General features: G+C 41.4%; 2 protein-coding genes across 2 annotated transcripts; one reads left to right on the forward strand and one right to left on the reverse strand.

The window, feature by feature from the left end:
- Positions 1 to 1895: 1895 nt before the first annotated feature.
- ACOT13 (acyl-CoA thioesterase 13) lies at positions 1896 to 8481 on the reverse strand. The gene is given in 4 exon segments (XM_052787359.1): positions 1896 to 2604; positions 4801 to 4985; positions 8271 to 8368; positions 8371 to 8481. Coding segments are annotated over 4 exon segments (525 nt in total). The 5' UTR covers positions 8456 to 8481; the 3' UTR covers positions 1896 to 2447.
- Positions 8439 to 16120, forward strand: TDP2 (tyrosyl-DNA phosphodiesterase 2). Its single transcript, XM_052787358.1, has 7 exons — positions 8439 to 8669; positions 8752 to 8849; positions 11676 to 11843; positions 13184 to 13275; positions 13750 to 13868; positions 14249 to 14419; positions 15257 to 16120. Exons 1-7 carry the CDS (start codon positions 8454 to 8456, stop codon positions 15536 to 15538), a joined length of 1146 nt encoding a protein of 381 aa, XP_052643318.1. The 5' UTR covers positions 8439 to 8453; the 3' UTR covers positions 15539 to 16120.
- Positions 16121 to 20076: the final 3956 nt, after the last annotated feature.

Here is a 20076-nt window from a genome sequence, read left to right on the forward strand (position 1 = left end):
GAGAAGAGAATTCACTTGTTACATCAGGAAGGGGTTTTTTTTCCATTTCCTTCTCGGCCTGCAACAGTCCTTGCCAGGCTCAAACGGGAACAGGAGGATACTGTTGTTTCTGGTGTTGAGGTTTGCCACTCTTAATTTGCCTGGACACTTTTCAGTTCTAATTATGTAGATACGATGAATGCTAAGTGATAGAATGAGACCAGTTAACTATAGTAGGTTCCTGACGCAGCCAGCTTTGATTGAGGGAAGTCATGTGAAGTTGCAGTGGGACAGTTACACAAAGACAGGGTTGCACCAGCACACAGAGCTGAGAGCGTTCCCAATTTTTGGCACGTATTGAATTTGGCACCTCCTTCATTCTCACCCTCTGCCTTTTTACTTCAGATAATAGTTGAAATCACTCGTGTTCAGTGAAGGGGGGTGGGTTTATAGTAGTTGGGGGAGCAGTTTTAATCCTCACTTCTATTTCCTCACACTCTACTACATGGGTGACCTCTGGAAGAAAAGGGGTAAACTTAAGAATGAGAAAAAAAGATGACTGGAGATGCCAGAACATGTTAATAGGAAGACAACCAGAACAGAATTGCTAAACCCACTAGGTGTGTCCGCATGCTATGGTGGATTCTTTCTGTCTGCTCATGCCAGTAACTGCAGAGGAGCTGGAGATGCTTAAGACTCAGTAGAGCTCCAGGCAGAGGAAGCTGTAAAGTGAGAAACAATTTAATGCAGTGAAGCATATAGTTCTGCTGAGCAAAGCTGTAAACAAAAAAGGTTGCTCCTGTAATAAGTATCTTCACAGAACTGCTTTAGCAAAGCATTGTGTTTCTATAAGTGAGATTCAGGGATGATTCTGAGCATAAGTGCAAGTACTGGGGAAAAAATAATTATGAACATACTGTGGAAGAGAGGATGCTACTATTAAAAGTTCAACTAGCCACAGGCATGTAAGCCACGTATGCTTCTGAGACAGTCTCACAGAAAAAGCTTTTGTTGAGAATGTATATAGTACAAACAACTGTTCTAAACTTGCTGCAAAAATACACGCTGATAGCCTGAGCCCACTGTAGGTTGGTTTGGTTTTTTTTTTTTTTTTTAGAAAACTTCCACTGAAGGGTAAATTATCAGCTATATCACTTGTTTGAAAGTAATTTTGGAAAGATTGCTGATGTATTAGTAAACTTGTTCATGCAGACTGATTTTCAATATGAAGTTGAACAGGTCACTTAACTCATTGGAAATTATTTCTTTAGGTTTAGGAATGCACAAAAAAAGCCCTAACTGCACATTTAATCACAAAATTCAAATCACTGAAAACAATGAGTCAACTCCCATGAGAAAAAGAATTAGGCATGCCCTTTACCAACGTAGATTAACTTTTTCCAATCTCCCGCTAGAGAAGAAAAACTAAGGTCATGGTTTACGTAAACTTGCACTGCGTATGTAGTAGCATCAGTTTTTTTATTACAGTGTGATAGCCTTGCCAAGCATCATGTGTCATCAGTTTGGAGAAAGCAGTTAAACCTGTCCACAACAGTGCATGAGGAGACAAGTCTTCAGCTGATGAAAAGCAACTTAACGCTACCACATTCAACCCAAGTCAGACAATCTACAGCCTTAGCCTGATGAAAGGCTCACCAAATTTATTCTGATACATCGTTAACTCTCAGCTGATGATTTTTAAACAAATATAGCCAGAACTTCAGGTAGGTAGAGGTGAAAAGCCCTGATGATGTAAGTGCGTGCATTGTCACATTCAGGAACCACAGGGAGATGATGAAAACTCAGGTGAACTTGTGTACAAGGGTTCCACTGCACCCTCTCTCAACCACTCCATGCTGGCAAGCTTTTACTCAGTGCAAAGAGATTACAAAACTATTAAATAATCTTTAAAAAGGTAGTTTCAGAAAACTTTATTGAATACTTTTGAATGTTACAGTAAATCACATTTTGTATTAGCCTGCTTTACGCTTTCAAACCAGTTTCACACTATGTTATAGGAAGTCTGTATGACCATCTTACAGAACAAGCAGGTTAGTTTGTGAGCGTGTATAGTGTTGTTTGAATGTGACTGTGACAGGCCTGAAGACAGGGTTGCTTTGTCACATGATGACACCACAGGCAAAGAAAACAGAGATCTCTTAGAACACTGTCATGCTGGTAAACCATATGGCTCGTACAAAGGCTCTTCCCTTCTGCTATCTTGACCAAAAAAAGCCAGATGCATCCCCATGCTATCATGTTGTTCGTCCCAAAATAGGCACTAATTTTAGGCTTGTAGCAATTTTGGTGGTAATTAAGAAATTTGTTTATTATGGGAGTGAGATAAATTCACTTTATATAGACTATCACAACTTTGTGCAGATGATGTCTTATTGCATAAATGAGAAAATCATTCTATATAGGATTCTTAAGCCCAACATTATTATTTTTAAAATTACTTTCTTATATTAATTTCCTAGATACTTTGTATGTCTACCTTGTGCAATTAACTTTCCCGTTGCCTTATTTGTTAAATCCACACTGGCAAATGCAATATTTCTTCCTTGCTTCAAAATCTGAGCTGTAATCAGTATCTCTTCTCCAATCTTTGCAGCAGAAGTGTATCTTCAATGAAGAACAAAATGAACAGGTAAGAGGCTGTACAGAGCACAAATCCAATAATATTCCTGCATTTTAGATTATCATGAAGGGAGTTAGCAAATGTGAGTAATAAAGACACATCTAACGCTTGCTTGCAAATCCCCACTTCTTAAAGTCCTTGAGTTCCCCTGCGTACTGCAGTGATAATTCAGTATAAGAGTTCTCTGAGAAAATAGAGGACAGAAAGAAACCCATTGGCTTGGTTCTGCGGAAGAGTCCATTTTGGAACACAAACAATTAGGTATCAAAGACCTCAGCTACAAGTTCAGCTACAAGTCCTATTCCAGCCACTGCTGGCTCCCTAAAGCCTTTCTAAGCCAGTCTGGCTGGTTCAGCTGCAAAATGTCTCTGTTACAAAGGCTCCAGAAGGTCATTTCTGTATAGAACCTAAGCATAGGTTAACTGCTTCCCATACCCTGGTCAGAGAAGTCATGGAAATCTGGGAGGCCTTCAAACTTCCCAGGTTTAATGCTGTTTTCGTTCATTAGATAACTCTCTGGTTTTATTTACATGAGTAGGAGGGTGTGCTTTTAAAACACACTCTCCAGGGAACAGGAAGAAATTCCCCCACAAAAAACCTGGGAAGAATTAGGAGGAACATGATCCAACCATGATCTGAGGTAAGGGAACAATATTCAAATGTTAGAATTACAGAGGAGAATGTATAATTACTGGATATAAAACTTATTGGGAAAAATTTCATCAAGCAGTCCATTTTTATACATGACACCACGTCAAAAGGACGTCAGTAACGCCTAACGCTGATGTAGCACAAGTCCCATTAGTTGACAGGGGGCAGGGTTTCAGACTTGTTTTGTTCTCAGAGGCTGCTGCTGATCCTCTTGTGATTAAAAAAAAAAAAAAAGTTTGTGTTCTTTCCATTACCAAAATAGTTTCCTCCTGCCAATTTTTTAAAAAGTTCCTTCCGAAAAAGGAAGAAGTTGTATTATACTAGTATTTGACATCCAGTATCACTTGTTCAATGAAAGCAGTAGTCTGGGTTAAACAAAGCTATTAATATTGCTTCACATAACATTTCCTAAAGGTTATGCTATGCAATCATTTTGGATCACCTCTGGAGAGAGAACTTTCTTACGATTTTAGCCCTTATATAATTGGCTAGGCATACTTGATAGTGTAAATAATTCAGGTTTTAGCCTCTTGCTATACTACTGTAGGGAGAAAAACATAATCATAGGAGAATTTCAGGTCTTCATTTCCATTAGTTTCCTAGTTATCACAGTGGCAGTATAAAGCTTAAATAGATGCTCCAGTCCCACCCCTCAGTGGAGAAATCGGAAGGTGCTGGGCAGGGAGGGGGGAAGGAGGGAACCTGGTAAAGATACAGATCACTCCCCACACACTTTTAGAGCTTTTTTTTTTTTTTTTTTAAGACAGTTTTGATGAGGGTTTACTTTTCCAAGATTTTTAATGCTCTGTGTTAGTTATTCCAAGTAGGATTACTTTAGTTCCAATCAGTCATAATCTCTTCATTAAAAGTAATGAATCAAAGTTGACAAGCTATAATAGCATGACCAAAGAAGGTTTCAGAACAACTTTTTTTTTTTTTAAAGACACTGTGCTTTAAATTTGCATTACAGGAAGAACTATTCTCAGTATAAAACTACCTTTAAATGACCTAGAGCAAAGCAATCTTCCTCCACTGAGAAATTCTGATTCAATCTGTAATTCACCCTCTGTGTAAGCATACAACAGACCTGAACTGTTTCCTGGTTTAATATTTTTCCTGTTCTAACATTTTTTGGACTAATACTAAAAAAGGGTTTATAGAAAGCTGCTTACCCTAGATCTTGGTGTTTAAGGACACACTCTGACACATCTTCGCAAGTGAAGACAGAAGTTGAGCCAATTTCATAAGACTAAAATTTACCACATATCAACATCCCTTTACATTCTATGAATGAATGGGAACTGTCTCTTAAACGTGTGTAGCAAATAAAAGCTTAAGTCAGTCCAACTCGAATTTTGCAACCAAATGGCAATATCCCCAAATACAATCCCCCCTTAATTTATCAAGACAAGAGTTCTGAAACCAAAGAGGTGAGTACTACAGCATAGAAACAAAGTACAATGGAACCAATACCGTATTAGGGGAAGAGAAGTTAGTATGTTCTGGTCAACATGGTGGATGATACCTACGTGATGTTCATGTCCACACTGACCCCAGGCACTGCTCTTTCTGTGTTCAGCAACGCTGCTGTTGACACCACATCCACAAGTGTGGCTGTCAAGCCTCCATGTAATGTGCCACCTCTGTTTGTATGCTCCTCCTCTACTTTCATTTCAAAAACAATTTTTCCAGGAGTTGCAGACAGAAGTTTCATCTGTATGACCAAAAAAGGAATAAACAGCTTACTGACAATAGTACCAACACTGAATACTGCCCTGAATCAAATGGAAAGTAAATCTTGTTTAATTCTGGACTCATGAGACAAATTAAAAGATGGAAAATACAGTAATTCAACTGTCACATTAGGTATTTCCATAAATTTTGAGCAGAAGCTTGTTGCCTTAGAAAAAATTGTATTTCTACTGCAGATAAATATTTAAACTGACAGCTTAACAAAACTTCAATACTTGCTATGCTCTCAGGAATTGCTTAGGAGACAACATTCTTCAGTTTTCCTTTTGCTTTAATCTGTGACTGAGAAGCCAGATTAGAGGGAACGCAAAACTGCTCTATCTGTGCGTACCATAGCTGTGAAGGTGTATTTGTTAGCTCACAAAATGGAAACAAGACTGACAGTAATTCATTAATCATTATACTAGAGCAATCTCAGTAAAAATCGGTATTTTAAAATGAGCACTGGAAATGCTAATCAGATAGGCCTCCCTGAACTGAAATTCACATTCCTTGGTAGAAGTATCCAAGATTGTATCACACTGTATTACAGCATCGTGATTTGCGTATACACTTTTATTCCAGCGCATGGGTGTTAAATAGAAAATTACAGTACATCTGTGGTACCATGCTTCCCCCTGTAGCCAATGCAAGAAGCTGGATTTTTGAGACCAAGAAGTTACTGCAATTCAGTCTTTTAAAATCTTTTTTTCAAGTTTCTTCAGTTATTAGCACTATATTCAAAATCTGAAAGCAGGTGCAAAACTGGGGTAAGTTCAGCATATATATTTACACCTACAACTAAGACTCTGAAGTACCTTTAGACTGTCACAAGTGAAATGTGGGCATAATATTTATTATAATTCCTACTAATTTTCTAATTTTTTTAGAAAGTTTTTTTTTTAACTTATATGTTTCCATACCATATCAGCTGAGTTGACTTAAATCTTTTTAATCTTAGAAGAAATTAAGATTGAAGTGTCTCCAGTTTCACTATTCCTTATTTATAATGCAGTGTAAGAGCTCAGTTTCAGCCCGTGCCCCTTTCTGATAGGCCAATTTTTATTCAAATTTTGCAGAGAAATGATACTAAGATAAATGATGATGTAGTACTGTTGTGGTTTAACCCCAGCCAGCAACTAAGTATACCACGCAGCCACTTGCTCACTTCCCCCCCACCCTGTGGGATGGGGGAGAGAATTGGGGAGAAAAAAAAAAAAAAAAAGACTTGTGGGTTGAGATAAGAACAGTTTAATAGGACAGAAAGGAAGAAAATAATAATAATAATAATAAAATGACAACAATAATAATAAAAGGATTGGAATATACAAAACAAGTGATGTACAATGCAATTGCTAACCACTTGCTGACCGATGCCTAGTTCCTGAGCAGCGATCCACCCCATACCCACCCCCCACCCCAGCCAACTCCCCCCAGTTTATATACTGGGCATGTCATCACATGGTATGGAATACCCCTTTGGCCAGTCTGGGGCAGCTGCCCTGGCTGTGTCCCCTCCCAACTTCTTGTTGGCTGGGCATGAGAAGCTGAAAAATCCTTGACTTGGCATAAACACTGCTTAGCAACACTTGAAAACACTGGTGTGTTATCAACATTCTTCTCATACTGAATCCAAAACATAGCACCATACCAGCTACTAGAAAGAAAATTAACTCTATCCCAGCCAAAACAAGGACAAGTACACAGTCCGTCTACAAACGGAAAAAGCTGCAATTAAGCAGAGGGGAAATCACTGAGCCAGTGTCCCAATATAGAAAATAGCACCTCGATCAATGAAAATTCCAAGTCCTAAACCAGGCATGCTGTGCTGTACTGACTGGAGGCCTAAGTTTCTGACAGAATTTCTAATGAGGACTTCACAGATGCTTGACACTGGGAGCAGATGGCTTCCACTACTGTCGGGGAGTGCTCCAATCCATCAGCCAGGCGAGGAAAGCATCTGGTTTCATTTGTCATTGCTCTGATCTGGCACTAGCTGCCTGCTCTCCTTGACGAAAATAGTTCAGTATTTCAACGCTTCCAGGACTTCCACAGGTAGAGCTGTGTTTGTACTTCTCACAGCCCTTCTGTGCCTGTCCTCCCACGCGTCTGTCTCAGTGAACACTATGCTGCTTCGGCTTCCAACCACTACTGCGATGCTCTACTTTGTTGGAGAAAGGGCTTTCAAACCCACAGTCGTTAAGCCCTATGTAGATACCCCACTGGAATTAAACCAGAAACTAAGTCTGATGCTGGAACTGAAAAGTTTCACACTAAAATCTGTCTTTTCCAAAACAGGAAAAAACTTGACTTATATTTAGTTATGGTAAGAAAGGCTTCAGGTATCTCCCAGAAAAACAGCAGATACTTTAAATTCAAACAAAACTGTACTTTGATATTATGATTATGTTCACAGCAGCATAATTTTAGAAGGAGATTGCAGAAAAAGTCTAGAAGTATTCCAGAGCAAGGCAGGAAGCCTGTCTCCCACGGCTCACTTCCAGCCGGTTACCTTTATGAGCTGAAATACTACATTTGCTCTCCATTTAGTAGGATTTTAAGGTAAAGTTATCACAGTGAAGAGGTGACTAAGAACTAATTAGACTCTTTAAATAAGTGAACTTCTTAAACTTAAAGCTTTATACTTTTTCTGTACAAGACCAAAACATCTTGGGGAAAGAAGACAGTAAGAGTTGCTTTACAAATAGTTACTTCCTATTAAATTTATCGGATTGTGGAACTGTCAATGAAAGCACTGCTTCCGATATTACCTTTGCTCGTGTATAGTGCAAAACATACAAATTTTGACATGGTTGGTTTTCTTAGATATATTTACTGCATCACTCCATGTCACAGTTACACAAATAGAAATTAAATGGAGAATTCTAGCGTTGCAAAATTTAATGAGGACACTGAAACTGCTCCACAGGACCACCCTACACAGCAGCTTACACGCTACAAAGCTGAAGACAACACAGTAACACCTCACTTCAACTTTTATTGATCCTAACGTAGCATTACCTCAGAGCCGTACCAGCCAAACGCACCTCTTTATACCAGCCCTCGCGTGGAAACCCACGGAACACCGAGGCGCAGGAGACCGCGTCTGAGGAAACACACCTCAGCCTTTTATTCCGAGAGGGTGGAAAAAAAAAAAACAAACCAGCTTTTAAACGAGCAGCCCCGCCTCGCCGGCCGAACCGCCGTCTCTCCAGTCAGCGGCTGCCGCTAACGGCTAGCCGCCGGCGGGACGCCCGCCCGCCCGTACCTTGCGGAGCACCCTGTCGAAGCCCTGCGACTCCACCATGTACTTCATGGCCTCCCTCAGGCTCTCCACCGTGAACCCCATGCTGCCCTCTCCGCCGACGGCCGCCCGCGCCCCGGAACGGCAACCCCGGCGGGCGGAGCTTCCCGCCGCCTTCCGCCCGCAGCGCCCTGCGGCGGGGGAGCCATGGAGGAGGAGGAGGCGGCGGCGGCCGCGGAGGAGGAGGTGGACGAGGCCGAGGCGGCCCGGTGCCCTCCGGGGGCGGCGGCGGAGGAGGAGGAGGATGAGGAGTTACACCTGGCCAAGCGGAGGAAGGTGCTGTGCTCCGAGTTCGCCGCCATCACCAGCAGCGACGCGGCGGTGGCGCGCAGCTTCTTGGCCGGCAACGGCTGGCACATGCAGGTACGCCCGGCGGCGGGGGCGGGGGGCTGCCCCGGCGGCGGCGGCCCCTTCCCCTTCCCTGCCATCTGCCTCTGTGTTTCAGAGGGCGCTGAACGCCTATTTCGACCCGCCGTTGGAGAAGGAGGAGAAGGAGGAGGCGGCAGGCGGGGTGCCGCCGGCCTGCGCGGGGCCCGGGAGCTGGTAGGTGACCCCCGGGCCGGGGAGGTGACGGGAGGAGGCGGAGCGGGGGCGCCCGGCTTGGCGCGGCGGGGGCGAGGGGAGCGGTGCCTCCGCCCTCCCCGCACCTCCCCGCATGCAGGCCGGTTCCCCTCCGCTGGAAGGTGCGGGGGCCCCCGCAACCGGGGGGAGCCATCTCCCGGGTCGTGGCGGGTGTCGTGTCCCCCCCCGCCTGCCCGGGGAGCAGCGCTCCCTTTCTCCGCCTGACTTCGCGCCTCTGCTGCCATGTGGTGAGGCAGGTAGGTTCCGTTCATCGCATTTCCGCACTAGTTCTCGTCCTTTCCGGAGGCTGCCCCCTTCGAGGGGAATAGCCAGCTCCTCTTGAGAGGCTGTCAGGCTTGGGGGCTGCGCTTGCCCTCTGCGGATGCTTCAGCTGCCTTGCTCTGGGCTAGCAGGTAGTGAGCCTTTTGGAGAAGGGACAGGGTCATTTTCTTTTTATTGTCTTGTCTCGTGCAGCGATACATAGGCAGATTTTACTGTACACACACACACACACACATTTGTATACGTGTAAACTGTGCATGTATGTCATGTACTAGATGTACGTGTGTTTATATTTCTATAAATAAAATTGACATGCCCGTGCATACCTTGTTAAATGTACCTGTGGAGGTTAGGCTCTAAGATCTGGGTCTTGCATACACAGATGATCTCATGGCCTACCCATAGGGTATACCAAAGATATTGAACTTTTACAGATCCTTGCCCTTCACAGTCCTGAGGGAAGCTTTTTTCCTATAGACCCATTTATCATAGGCTTGCATGTTATATAGAAGAGCCCTTATGATCTTTCTAGTTATGAGTAAGCTGTAGTTGATAACAACATACCTGGTTTTGCTTGATATGTATATATGAAAAAATGCAAGCCTACTGAACATTAGCATTGGTCTCTAGGTAGTCCATGATGAGTCAGAATAGATCTGCATCAAATTGGCAGCACCTTTTTCTTTTCCAGCCTCTGTCTGTCTTTGCACTGTGGGCACTGTCTTGAGCTGCTATATGCAGGATGTGTTGGGAGGGAGGACTGTTTGGAGACCTCCCAGTCAGGGGAAGGTCACTGCAGACCACACGGACTTTCATATTTCATCTCATAGTCCTTCAGGTTACAGTATAAATATAAAAAGTCAAAGTGGAAGTATTGGAGGCATAGACCACGTTATTTACCTACTTAAATATCACTTAGCTTCCTCTCCTTTGTCTGCTTTTCTTTTTCTGTTCAGTTTAGATCACATGCGCATGGTAGCGGAATCCTATGTTGTTTGTGCTGCACCAAGTATAAAACCAGTACAAAGTTCTCGGGAATAGATTTGTTTTGGTTCCAGGCCTTATTTTCATGTGCGCATACAAATTTTGTGTTTAAAACCAAAATTCTACTATCCCAACTTTGCCAAAATACAGCTTGTATATATACAAGCTATATATAGCTTTTGTATAGCTATAAGATTATAGCTAGTCTTAGCTATACTATTTAATGTATTTCGTTAGAGACTTTCCCTTTACTCAAGGAATTTACGTTGGATCAGTGTGGTGGTTTAACCCCGCTGGGCAGCTCAGCCCCACAAAGCCACTTACTTCTCCCCCGTGAGATGGGGGAGAGAATTGGAAGGGTACAAGTGAGAATACCCATGGGCTGAGATAAAGACAGTTTAATAGGTAAAGCAAAAGCCACGCACACAAGCAAAGCAAAACGAGGAATTCATTCCCTACTTCCCATCGGTGGACAGGTGTTCAGCCATCTCTGGGAAAGCAGGGCTCCATCACGCCTAACGGGTGTCTTGGGAAGACAAACGCCATCACTCTGAATGTCCCCCCTTCCTTCTTCTTCCCCCAGCTCTATACGCTGAGCATGATGTCGTATGGCATGGAATATCATATACATGGTCAGTTGGGGTCAGCTGTCCCGGCTGTGTCCCCTCCCAACTCCTCGCTGGTGGGGTGGAGTGAGAAGCAGAAAAGCCCTTGTCTCTGGGTGAGCACTGCTCAGGAACCATGAACACATCCCTGTGTTATCAACACTGTTTTGGTCACAAGTCCAAAACACGGCACCATATGAGCCGCTATGAAGAAAAATAACTCCATCCCAGCCAAAAACAGTACAACCATGTGTTAGCAGGTAGAGTCTGGTTCTCTTTAGCAACACAGTCCCCAAACAGTTATTAGGCTGGGTACTCAAAATTTGACAGTGTTGCTTAGCCTTTATCAAATCAACTGGGTAGACAGACCTGGCCTGTGTTTTTGAGGTGGGATTTGGGGTGAATATTCCCAAAGAAAAGGACCATCAATTTGTCACAGAGTGAGTTTGCACGTGTACCTCCCCCAGGGATTTGGCAATTGGAAGAATCTCAGCTGTACTACAAAGGTGGGCATATAAAAGCAAGTCCAGGCTGCAGTTCTTTGTTTCTAATATGCTGGAAAATGTTTCAAAAACTAATATACACAGCCTGCCTCTCTCATGGGGAAAGAGTTAAATTACTCAAGTGCTTTAGATTGGATTGGTCGCCATCTGATGAACTTAAATCAGAATAGTAAATGTTGTCTTGTGTCTGTAAGGAGGAGGAAAAACCACTTCACCTGTGTACTAAGGCTCTGTATGACTGAGGTCTGTATGTTTTAGTTACTGTGCTTTTAAATTATGTTGTGATCAATACATGTTAACTTATTTGTTGGGAAAGTTTTAGATGGCTACCTGTAAGTTGTGATGGGTCTAGAACATTTTCCTTTAGATAAGGGTGGTAATTGCAAGAAGGATAGTATTATGCATGTTGACAAACAAGTAAACTCTCTCTTTAGTATTGACCTCACAGCAGATGCAACTACTAGTAATGCCGGTGTCAATAGTGCAGACTCGAGGCAACAAGAAGATGACAGCAGCTTCTCACTGATAACCTGGAACATTGCTGGGCTGGATCTAGGAAATCTCAAAGAACGAGTTAGAGGAATCTGTTCTTACCTGGCATTGTAAGTATAGCTTTATCTTTGTATTGTCATGTACCCAGCTTTAAAGGAAAAAGCAAGCTTCTTGTTTTAGATATTTACAAATCTTCATGCCCAAATTGTCTTAATGTTGATGCAACAATACAATCACTTTATAAATCCTAAGTAGCTGAATAAAAGTTGATATACTGGTTGGAAGAGGTGTGAACCTATGCAGCATCCCAAAGGTTAAATATTTTGCGATGGCTACTTCAAAAAGCTTTTTTATAATGAACAATATTGTTCAAGTTGCAGTCATACATCAAGAGCGTACTTCATACTTCCATCCTGTACGTGGGAGAAGGGTAAAACTGCAGGAAACTTGTTTGTCTCATTCCAGTAGTATTCAAAAACTTCACATTAGAGCAAACTTTGAAACAACAAAAAAGATTTTTTTAGTGGAATGTGAAAAGTGGCTCTCTTGCCGTTACTGTAACTTGTCTATCAAAAAAGAAAATGTGCAAGGTAAGATGAAAGCAATAGAATCTGTGATTACCTTTTATAGTTCCACCAGTGGAAGCCTCCCGTGAATATATTTATGAGCAATTTAACAATTACATAAATTGATTTATCTTAATACAGTAACTTATCAGTGTAAATTACACGATTTAAACAAGTGATAATTTAAGTTTCTCTTGAAACAGCAGAAACTCCTTAATTAAATCAGTTATCACTTGATTTTATTAATCTGTGGTGACAGTATTTTTCTTCTGTAAATAAGGCCTTTGGTTTGTCCTTCACCTGCATAGAGCAGGGCTGTTCAGCAGTGTAGCAAAAATAGGGACAGCTGTAAAGTCCTGTCAGCATTTTCAGGACTGCTGCCCCATATGAACTGTTAGTGATTGCACAGCTCTAAGAAATAAAAGAGCTTGTCATTGTTGAAACTGGAGAAAATGAATGGCAGGTTACCTGCGCGGATCTGTTGTGAGGGAATGAGGTGGTGGTTGGAATGTCCTGGAGAACTTAGATGTTGCAGAACATGTTCCAAAGCTGCTTTGCAGTTGAATTCCTCGTGTGTGTAGTCTCTGAAACCTGTGTAAATGTTTGCAAGATGAAGGTATAAGGAAGTCATGCATTTTATTACCATGTCAATTCCATGTCCATAATAATAATTGTTTCGTCCCTTTTAACAATGGTGATGTGTCTACATGCTACTAAATATGATGGAGAGAGTTTTTTCCTTTTTTTAAAAACCAGATTCTTACAATATCTAGGAAGACGAGGACAAGGTGCAAGTGAAGTCGCTGACCCTGTTCCCTTTGGCCTCAGTAGTTAATTTACTGCCTTTCAGTAGTTAATTTAAAATCTTGTCTTGCCGATTTCAGATACAATCCAGATGTTGTGTTTTTACAAGAGGTCATCCCACCACATCTCTGTCTTCTACAGATGAGAGCGGGCAGTTACACTATTATTCCAGGTAAGAAATAACCCTCAGTTTCGAAAGACAGAAACCAGAAAAGTAAGTTCAGTTTTATTCTGTCTCCCTTGCCAAAATCTCAGGCCATTTGTAGGAATGAAAAGAGTAAAGTGAAGAAGAAAGCACTTAAATTACTTTCTGTGTTTTGATATCAGGATATAGTTTGATGCAAATTATGCATGTGAAAAGCTTGCTTGCTTGGTGGTTTCATTTTTCTTTTTTCTGCATTTTGAAAGACTGATAGCAGGGGTAGCCAAAAAAGTGCCATAGATAAGTCATTTCTTAAATATTTGCATTTAAAAAGCCTGAAAAATTCAGAGCGCAATTATGAAACTTTTAACTAATGACTTTGTACGTCTTGCAAATTAACATGATTCTCCCAGATCATGGTAAAAAGGTCTCTTTCAGAACCGTAACTTCTTTATAGCACAGCAGAAGACATCCTTGACCATTTCTTTCCCTGTTCCTCTTTAGGTAACGTAGATGGCTATTTCACTGTCATAATGTTGAAGAAACCAAGAGTGAAGCTACTGAAACATGAGATAATACCTTTTCCAACAACTTCCATGATGAGGAACCTTTTGGTTGTGCATGTGAGTAAGTCAGTATGTACTAAACAGCTGTATTTCTGCCTTCAAAACAAAAGATCCCAGGAAAGGCTGGACTGGCTTTACTCTACGACAGTCTCAAACAGCAGAAAAACTTCTTGTCCAAACATACAAACCCAGTTGCATTTGATACTGACAAACCTAATTTTTTTCTGTAAGTTACTGGCCGTGCCTTGTTTTCAAGTCTCATAACCTCTGAAAACAAAACTAAAAGCCTGTCATCCTCCTGTAAGCCACTTTTCTTCAATGTAAAACTAATAATAACCAGAGCTCTGTCATTCAGTAATTTACTTTGTGATTAGATTTTTGTCTTTGAACTTCTTATCATGGTGTGGATAGTAACATTGCCTTTGTTTCATGCACAGGTGAGCATATCTGGTAATGAACTTTGCCTTATGACCTCTCATCTGGAAAGCACTAAAAATCACTCCAAGGAGCGTATGAAGCAACTGCAAATAATGTTAAACAAAATGCAGAAGGAGCCCGAGTCCACCACTGTTATATTTGGAGGGGATACAAACCTCAGAGACAGTGAGGTAAATAGAAATAAGTGACCTTGTTATTTTGAGAAGGTATTCTGACAAAATCTTCTCAGGCTTTTCTGTTTTTGTGAGAAATGACCTGCCTAGGCAGAATAGACATAAGCAACATTTATTCTTAAAAAGTGGAAGCATGACTAAGTAAAAGCTGTGGCATTGCTATGCGGAGGCTTTGTTATAGCTGAGGTGAGGTATATGAAAAGCTTCCCACCCTCCGCAATAACAAAATGCTTTATTGGCAATATTTATATCTGAGAAGATGCAGGTGTAGTCAATGAAGTTTCAATTTCAAAAGCATCTTCTAATTTTGAGAACTTGATCTTTATTTGCTCAACTCTCCAATTCTCAGAGTTAATGCTTGTAGAATCAATGAAAGAAGAGGGTGCTCTGGAGAAATCGATCTTGGGAGTTTAAAATTAATCCCCCTTCGAGACATAATTAGAAATAATTTTTGGCTGCTGATATTAAAAGTGAAATTTGTGCATTATTACTAAAAGGTCAGTGTTTCATCTTTCCTTATCATGAAATTCCATTGCAGTGAACTGGAACGACATTGTTTCAGAGGACATGGTGTTGACCCCCATACCTCAAAATTTCAGAGCTGAGTGTTTATTTTGTAACATGCTTTGGATTTAGAAAGTACTACAAGAACTGGTCATTCTTTAGAGTATCCTGAGAAATACCACAATTTAGAAACATCTCCAGTATCTTTGTTTTTGACAACTCATGTTTTGCAGGAAAAAGTGATATTGTGACAACTCAGTTCTGTTTTTGAAGGTAAAATCTGTGAATTGAGCATCTTGTGGATTTTTTTTTCCCCCCTTCTACTTTCAGGTTACTAAACTAGGTAACTTACCTAACAACATTATGGATATCTGGGAGTTTTTGGGTAAACCTCAACACTGCCGTTATACTTGGGACACCAACTCCAATACCAACCTGGATGCAGAGTACAAGTGCAAGATGAGGTTCGACCGCATTTACTTTCGGCCTGCAGCAGATGGGGGACATATTATTCCACGAAGTATGGACTTAATCGGATTGGAAAAACTAGACTGTGGCAGATTCCCTAGTGATCACTGGGGTCTTCTGTGTAACTTTGATGTGATACTATAAAAAAGAAAAACAGGCTTGCATTGTTAGTTTTTAGGTGATCTGTTCTTGTTTTTACAAAATATTACCCTCTCAGTTTAAGTAGGACGTATTTAAATTTTAAACCCTAATGCATTCTCTGCTCTTGACTTACGCTTGAATGGCTTCATTTCAAGCCAGAGTTCCCTTTTCCTCATTGTATGCATCTGTTCTTGAATCATGTTTTTAAATACTTATTTTTAACAATGTACGCAAACACAAAAACAAATTCTAGTTTTAAAATGGGAGGAAAAACCTGTAAATACAATTCATAAACTTACTTGGTGGTTTAAAAGACACTTTTATTTTGGCATGTATTATAATTTCACTATAAATGCTGCTTTTTTTATTTAAAGAATACTTCTATTATGCCTGCTTTGTTTCTTTTGTAACCATTTTCATCATCCTTTACAACTCTGTCTTTTGTAGGGTGTTTTGTATTAGCTTCTGAAGTTTGTGTTGTACATATGTATGCTTTCAGGCAAGACAATAAAGGAGCTGAGGACACAGTGACTAGATTCTCAAAGAATAAGGGTTTCTTAAGAGTTAAAACTAATATTGAACAGATTGAAGAACGATATGCCTTCTGTTTGACAAGAAAAGGATATAGGCAGATGCATGGAAGTTGTTCACTTGGGATGGTGTATACCTTACTTTGTGTTTATTAACCTGGATATGAGTTGCAGATTAAAACGCATTGTCTTTCCAGTGAGCTTCTAGAAACAATGCTCTTATAAACTACTGTGCAAAGCCTGAGTAGCTCAAGGTCTCACTGACTTTGCAAAAGATCAAACAGGCTTTCTTACTGAAAGAACTGTGTAATCAATCTCATAGAACCTGTCGTTTTATAGATGTGCAAAGTACTAAACTGATTTAATATGGAAAGTCTCCTAACTTTCTGATGTGAAGTTCAGTGCACAGGTATGGAGAGGAAGCACAGACAAGCGATGTCAGTGATGCAAAGAGAACGCTGACAGCCTAAATTCCTTTACTTTTTGTTGTTGTTTGTCTTTTGTAAGCTTTGGGCTTAAGACCAACAACTTGTGTTTTGCTGGACTTTGGTGGTGTTGGCCCTGGCTGGTAGCCAAGCTCCCACCCAGCTGCTTGCTCAGTCCCCCCTTCCCCAGTGAGATGGGAGGAGGAAATAGGAAAGAACAGCAACAAGAAAGCTCATGCGTTGAGCTAAAGACAGGAAGATCACTTACCAATTACCCTCATGGGCAAAACAGACTTGATTTGGGGAAATTAATTTAGGGCCAATTAATATATATATTCAATTACTGGTTGGGGTATTGGGAAGCAAGGAGAGGAACATTAAAACACACTTTTCCTCTCCCCTTTCCCCAGCTCAGTGTCACTCCAGGCTCCTCTCTTCCCCCTTGTTATCGCCGCAGGTCACGCTCTGTCCCTTCAGCAAGGTAAGGAGCAGCACAGGAGGGGGTTACGGTCGGCGCACAGACGTGCCTCTTGGCTGTGCCCTCCCTCTCCCACTTCTCCGCTGGCTTCAGGCACTATGTGCTCCGCCATGGAGCACCTCCTTCTCCTCTGCCCTTGGTGTTTCCTCTGGTGTTTCTCAACTCTTCTTTTTTCCCTCTTCCTCTGCCTGCCCAGCGTTTTCTGCCCTTTATCTTACACACGCTTCGCCCAAGGCACCCCCACCCTGGCTGTGGGGCTGAGCCGTGCCCTGTGGTGGGTCAGCTGGAACCGGCTGTGTCTGGCAAGGGGCAGCCCCGGCCTCTCCTCAGAGAGGCCGACCCTGCAGCCCCTCACTGCCAGCGCCTGGGCACCTGTGCCCGCTGCAACCGTAAAACAACCCCAAAAGTATCTTCTCACACAGGCAAACCGTGGTGGCACCCCTTGCGGCCCTTCCGCCCAGCAAGGAAAACTCCACTGACTCCATTATTGGTCAGCCTAACATGTCTGCCTGTGTGCTCTGACCAGCCAAGCGCAGGGGAAGAAGTATGTCCGAACATTCCCCTTGCCGCTTCTGTATCGCACCCTGAAAACACAGCGAGTGGGGCTTGGCGTGATACCAGGCAGCAGAAGACAAATTTGTGGATCCCTGCCCTGAAATAGTCGGGATCCAGAAACGGGGAGGCCTGTGGTAGAGGTGGTTTTCCGTTGATTCAGCAGGAGGCCTAGGTGACTTTACTAAACAAGCAAATAAACCCCGGGAGGTTTATTCATCTCCACAGAAATCGGCTGCAGAAATCTCCAGTTCTGCTTTTGCTTCTTTAAACATCAAACCCCAAATTCCTTTTACTAAAGGTAAAAGAGGCTGGCCTGTTTTGGGAAGGATGTCCAAATCCTTGTGGCCTGATCATACTCGGCATATCCCATTATTTTGTAATTACTCAGCTTCAAAAACAAGGAGGGAGAAGTCACTGATACTTTTTTTTAACTCATGTTGGGCCCGTGATCTCTTCTTTCTATTCCCAAATAAATAGTTCTATAAAAAAGTGAAAAATATCTACAACTGCCAGGATTTTCCTTCTGGGTTTAAAACGGAGCTGGTGCAGTCACACCTTCTGACTTGCTGTGTGCTCTCTTCTTCCTCACCAAGAGCCTTTGAAGAAGTGTCATGGCGTGTTTTCACCACTTCCACCTCCTCCTGCCTCCCCGGTAGTTACAGCCAAAGGATTTGTGGGGAAGGTGAAGGCAGCGGATAACGGTTTAACTTTCCTAAACGTGTTGGAGAAGGGGAAAGACCGATAAACTCATGCTTTGTCACAAGAAACGCCAGTTTATGTGGCCTTCTCTATTATGGCTGCTTTTGTTTATGTGGCTGCACCTTCTGGACTATTTTGGAAGGTATGAAAAAGGCTGATTGCTGTTGTTCTAGGATAGATTTTTAATTTGGGGAAGAAAGAGCAACAACAACAACAAAAAGGATTCAGAGCAGTGTGTGACTTAGTTTGAAGCCTAAACTCCAGCCCCATCTCTAGCATTGACTGACTGATCCCTCCTCTGATCGGCAGTCTTTCTTAACCTTTGAAATAGATAGTGAGTGGCGTCATAATATTTTTATTAGGAACAAGCAAAGACATAACACTTTGTAAGGGCCAATTCATTTTTCTAATTATAAAAGATAGGCAAGAGGAAGGCTCTGTTCAGTGCAATTAGTGGTTAGTCATTCTTTCAGAATGAGGAAATCATGCTTGCAGCCTTTAAAAGTCATCGTCTTGAACTACAGAAAAAGTGGTAATACTTAAATTTAAGAAGACATAAATGCTAAATGTTTTACTATTGGATGTGAAGCAATAAATCTTTAATTAAATATACTTTATACCACTTAATAAGCATCCAAATTGCTGACAATCAAGAGCATTCAGAGCCCATAAATTAATTTACCTCTTAATTTAATCAGTGATGTAAAAGCTAAAATATCTGCTGAATATGGCAACTAAAACTTAAAGGGATAGAAACAACGAAGTTAAACCAAGCAAAAGATTTCTTGTCCTACAACTTGTAATTTGATTTGTTTTCCTGATTCGGTAACATAATATTGTGGCATCTATACATCCTGAAGGACTTACACAAACGTGCATGTGAGAAAATGCAATCATTGTCTCCTATTAATAATAACAGCAACAATGGACCTTGTGGAAATCATGTACTAGTGGAGGCATTATTTTATTAATACTTTGATTCAGGTATCAAGAGAAGCAATTTCTTCTGAGGACCCAGCCAGTCTTAAAGGTTTCTACATCAAAAGAGCTTGGACTTACTAAAAGGGAAGAGATATATATAGAACAAAATAAAGAAATGTTAAAACATCTAGGGAGGTAAATAGTAAATAGATGGATTAAAGAAAAATGGAAAAAAATAGTAGCAGGCAAACACACAGTAGCAGCAGAAAACTACATTATCATGACTGAAAGTATATACTTAAAGAATATGTATGCTCTTGACTGTAGGGAGTAATCTGAAACTATAACTAATAAAAATTTGTTTTACAAAGAGGAAGTGCATGGAAGATTAAAGCTATAAACATCAGACATCATATACAGGTTTGGAAGTCAATTTGATACAAGAACAGACAAGACCTATACAAAATGACTAGATCAAAATACAAACATGATAACCTGTATTATGTCAACACCTGCAGAGCCTATTGTGGTTATGTTTGCTGTACAAAATAAAAGGTGAGAATAATTACACAGAAACAGATGGGCTGTGTTTTGATGAGCAAATGGCATGGTTTTCAGTTGTATCAGCTCAGCATGGCTGAAAAACTCCACAAAGGTTGTGTTATCACTTCTGCATATCTTAATGTGTTTGTACCCAGTGGCAGGCAATCTGGTACAAAATCCTGCTGCAGACAGTGCCTGTGGGTGCTGTCTTGAAATAACCCAGCGCAGGTAAACCCCACACAGGGGTTACAGAGTGACTTCACTTAACTTCATTAGGGTAAATTTCCCAGGTTTTTGTTCACTAAGAGTATAATAAAGACTCATTAATGATGATTCATAAATAGTATCTTTTTATTTCTTGGAGACAAGGCTTGTTGTGTAACATCAGCT

The sequence above is a fragment of the Harpia harpyja genome, chromosome 5, assembly GCF_026419915.1.
Source record: "Harpia harpyja isolate bHarHar1 chromosome 5, bHarHar1 primary haplotype, whole genome shotgun sequence".
Lineage (NCBI taxonomy): Eukaryota > Metazoa > Chordata > Aves > Accipitriformes > Accipitridae > Harpia > Harpia harpyja.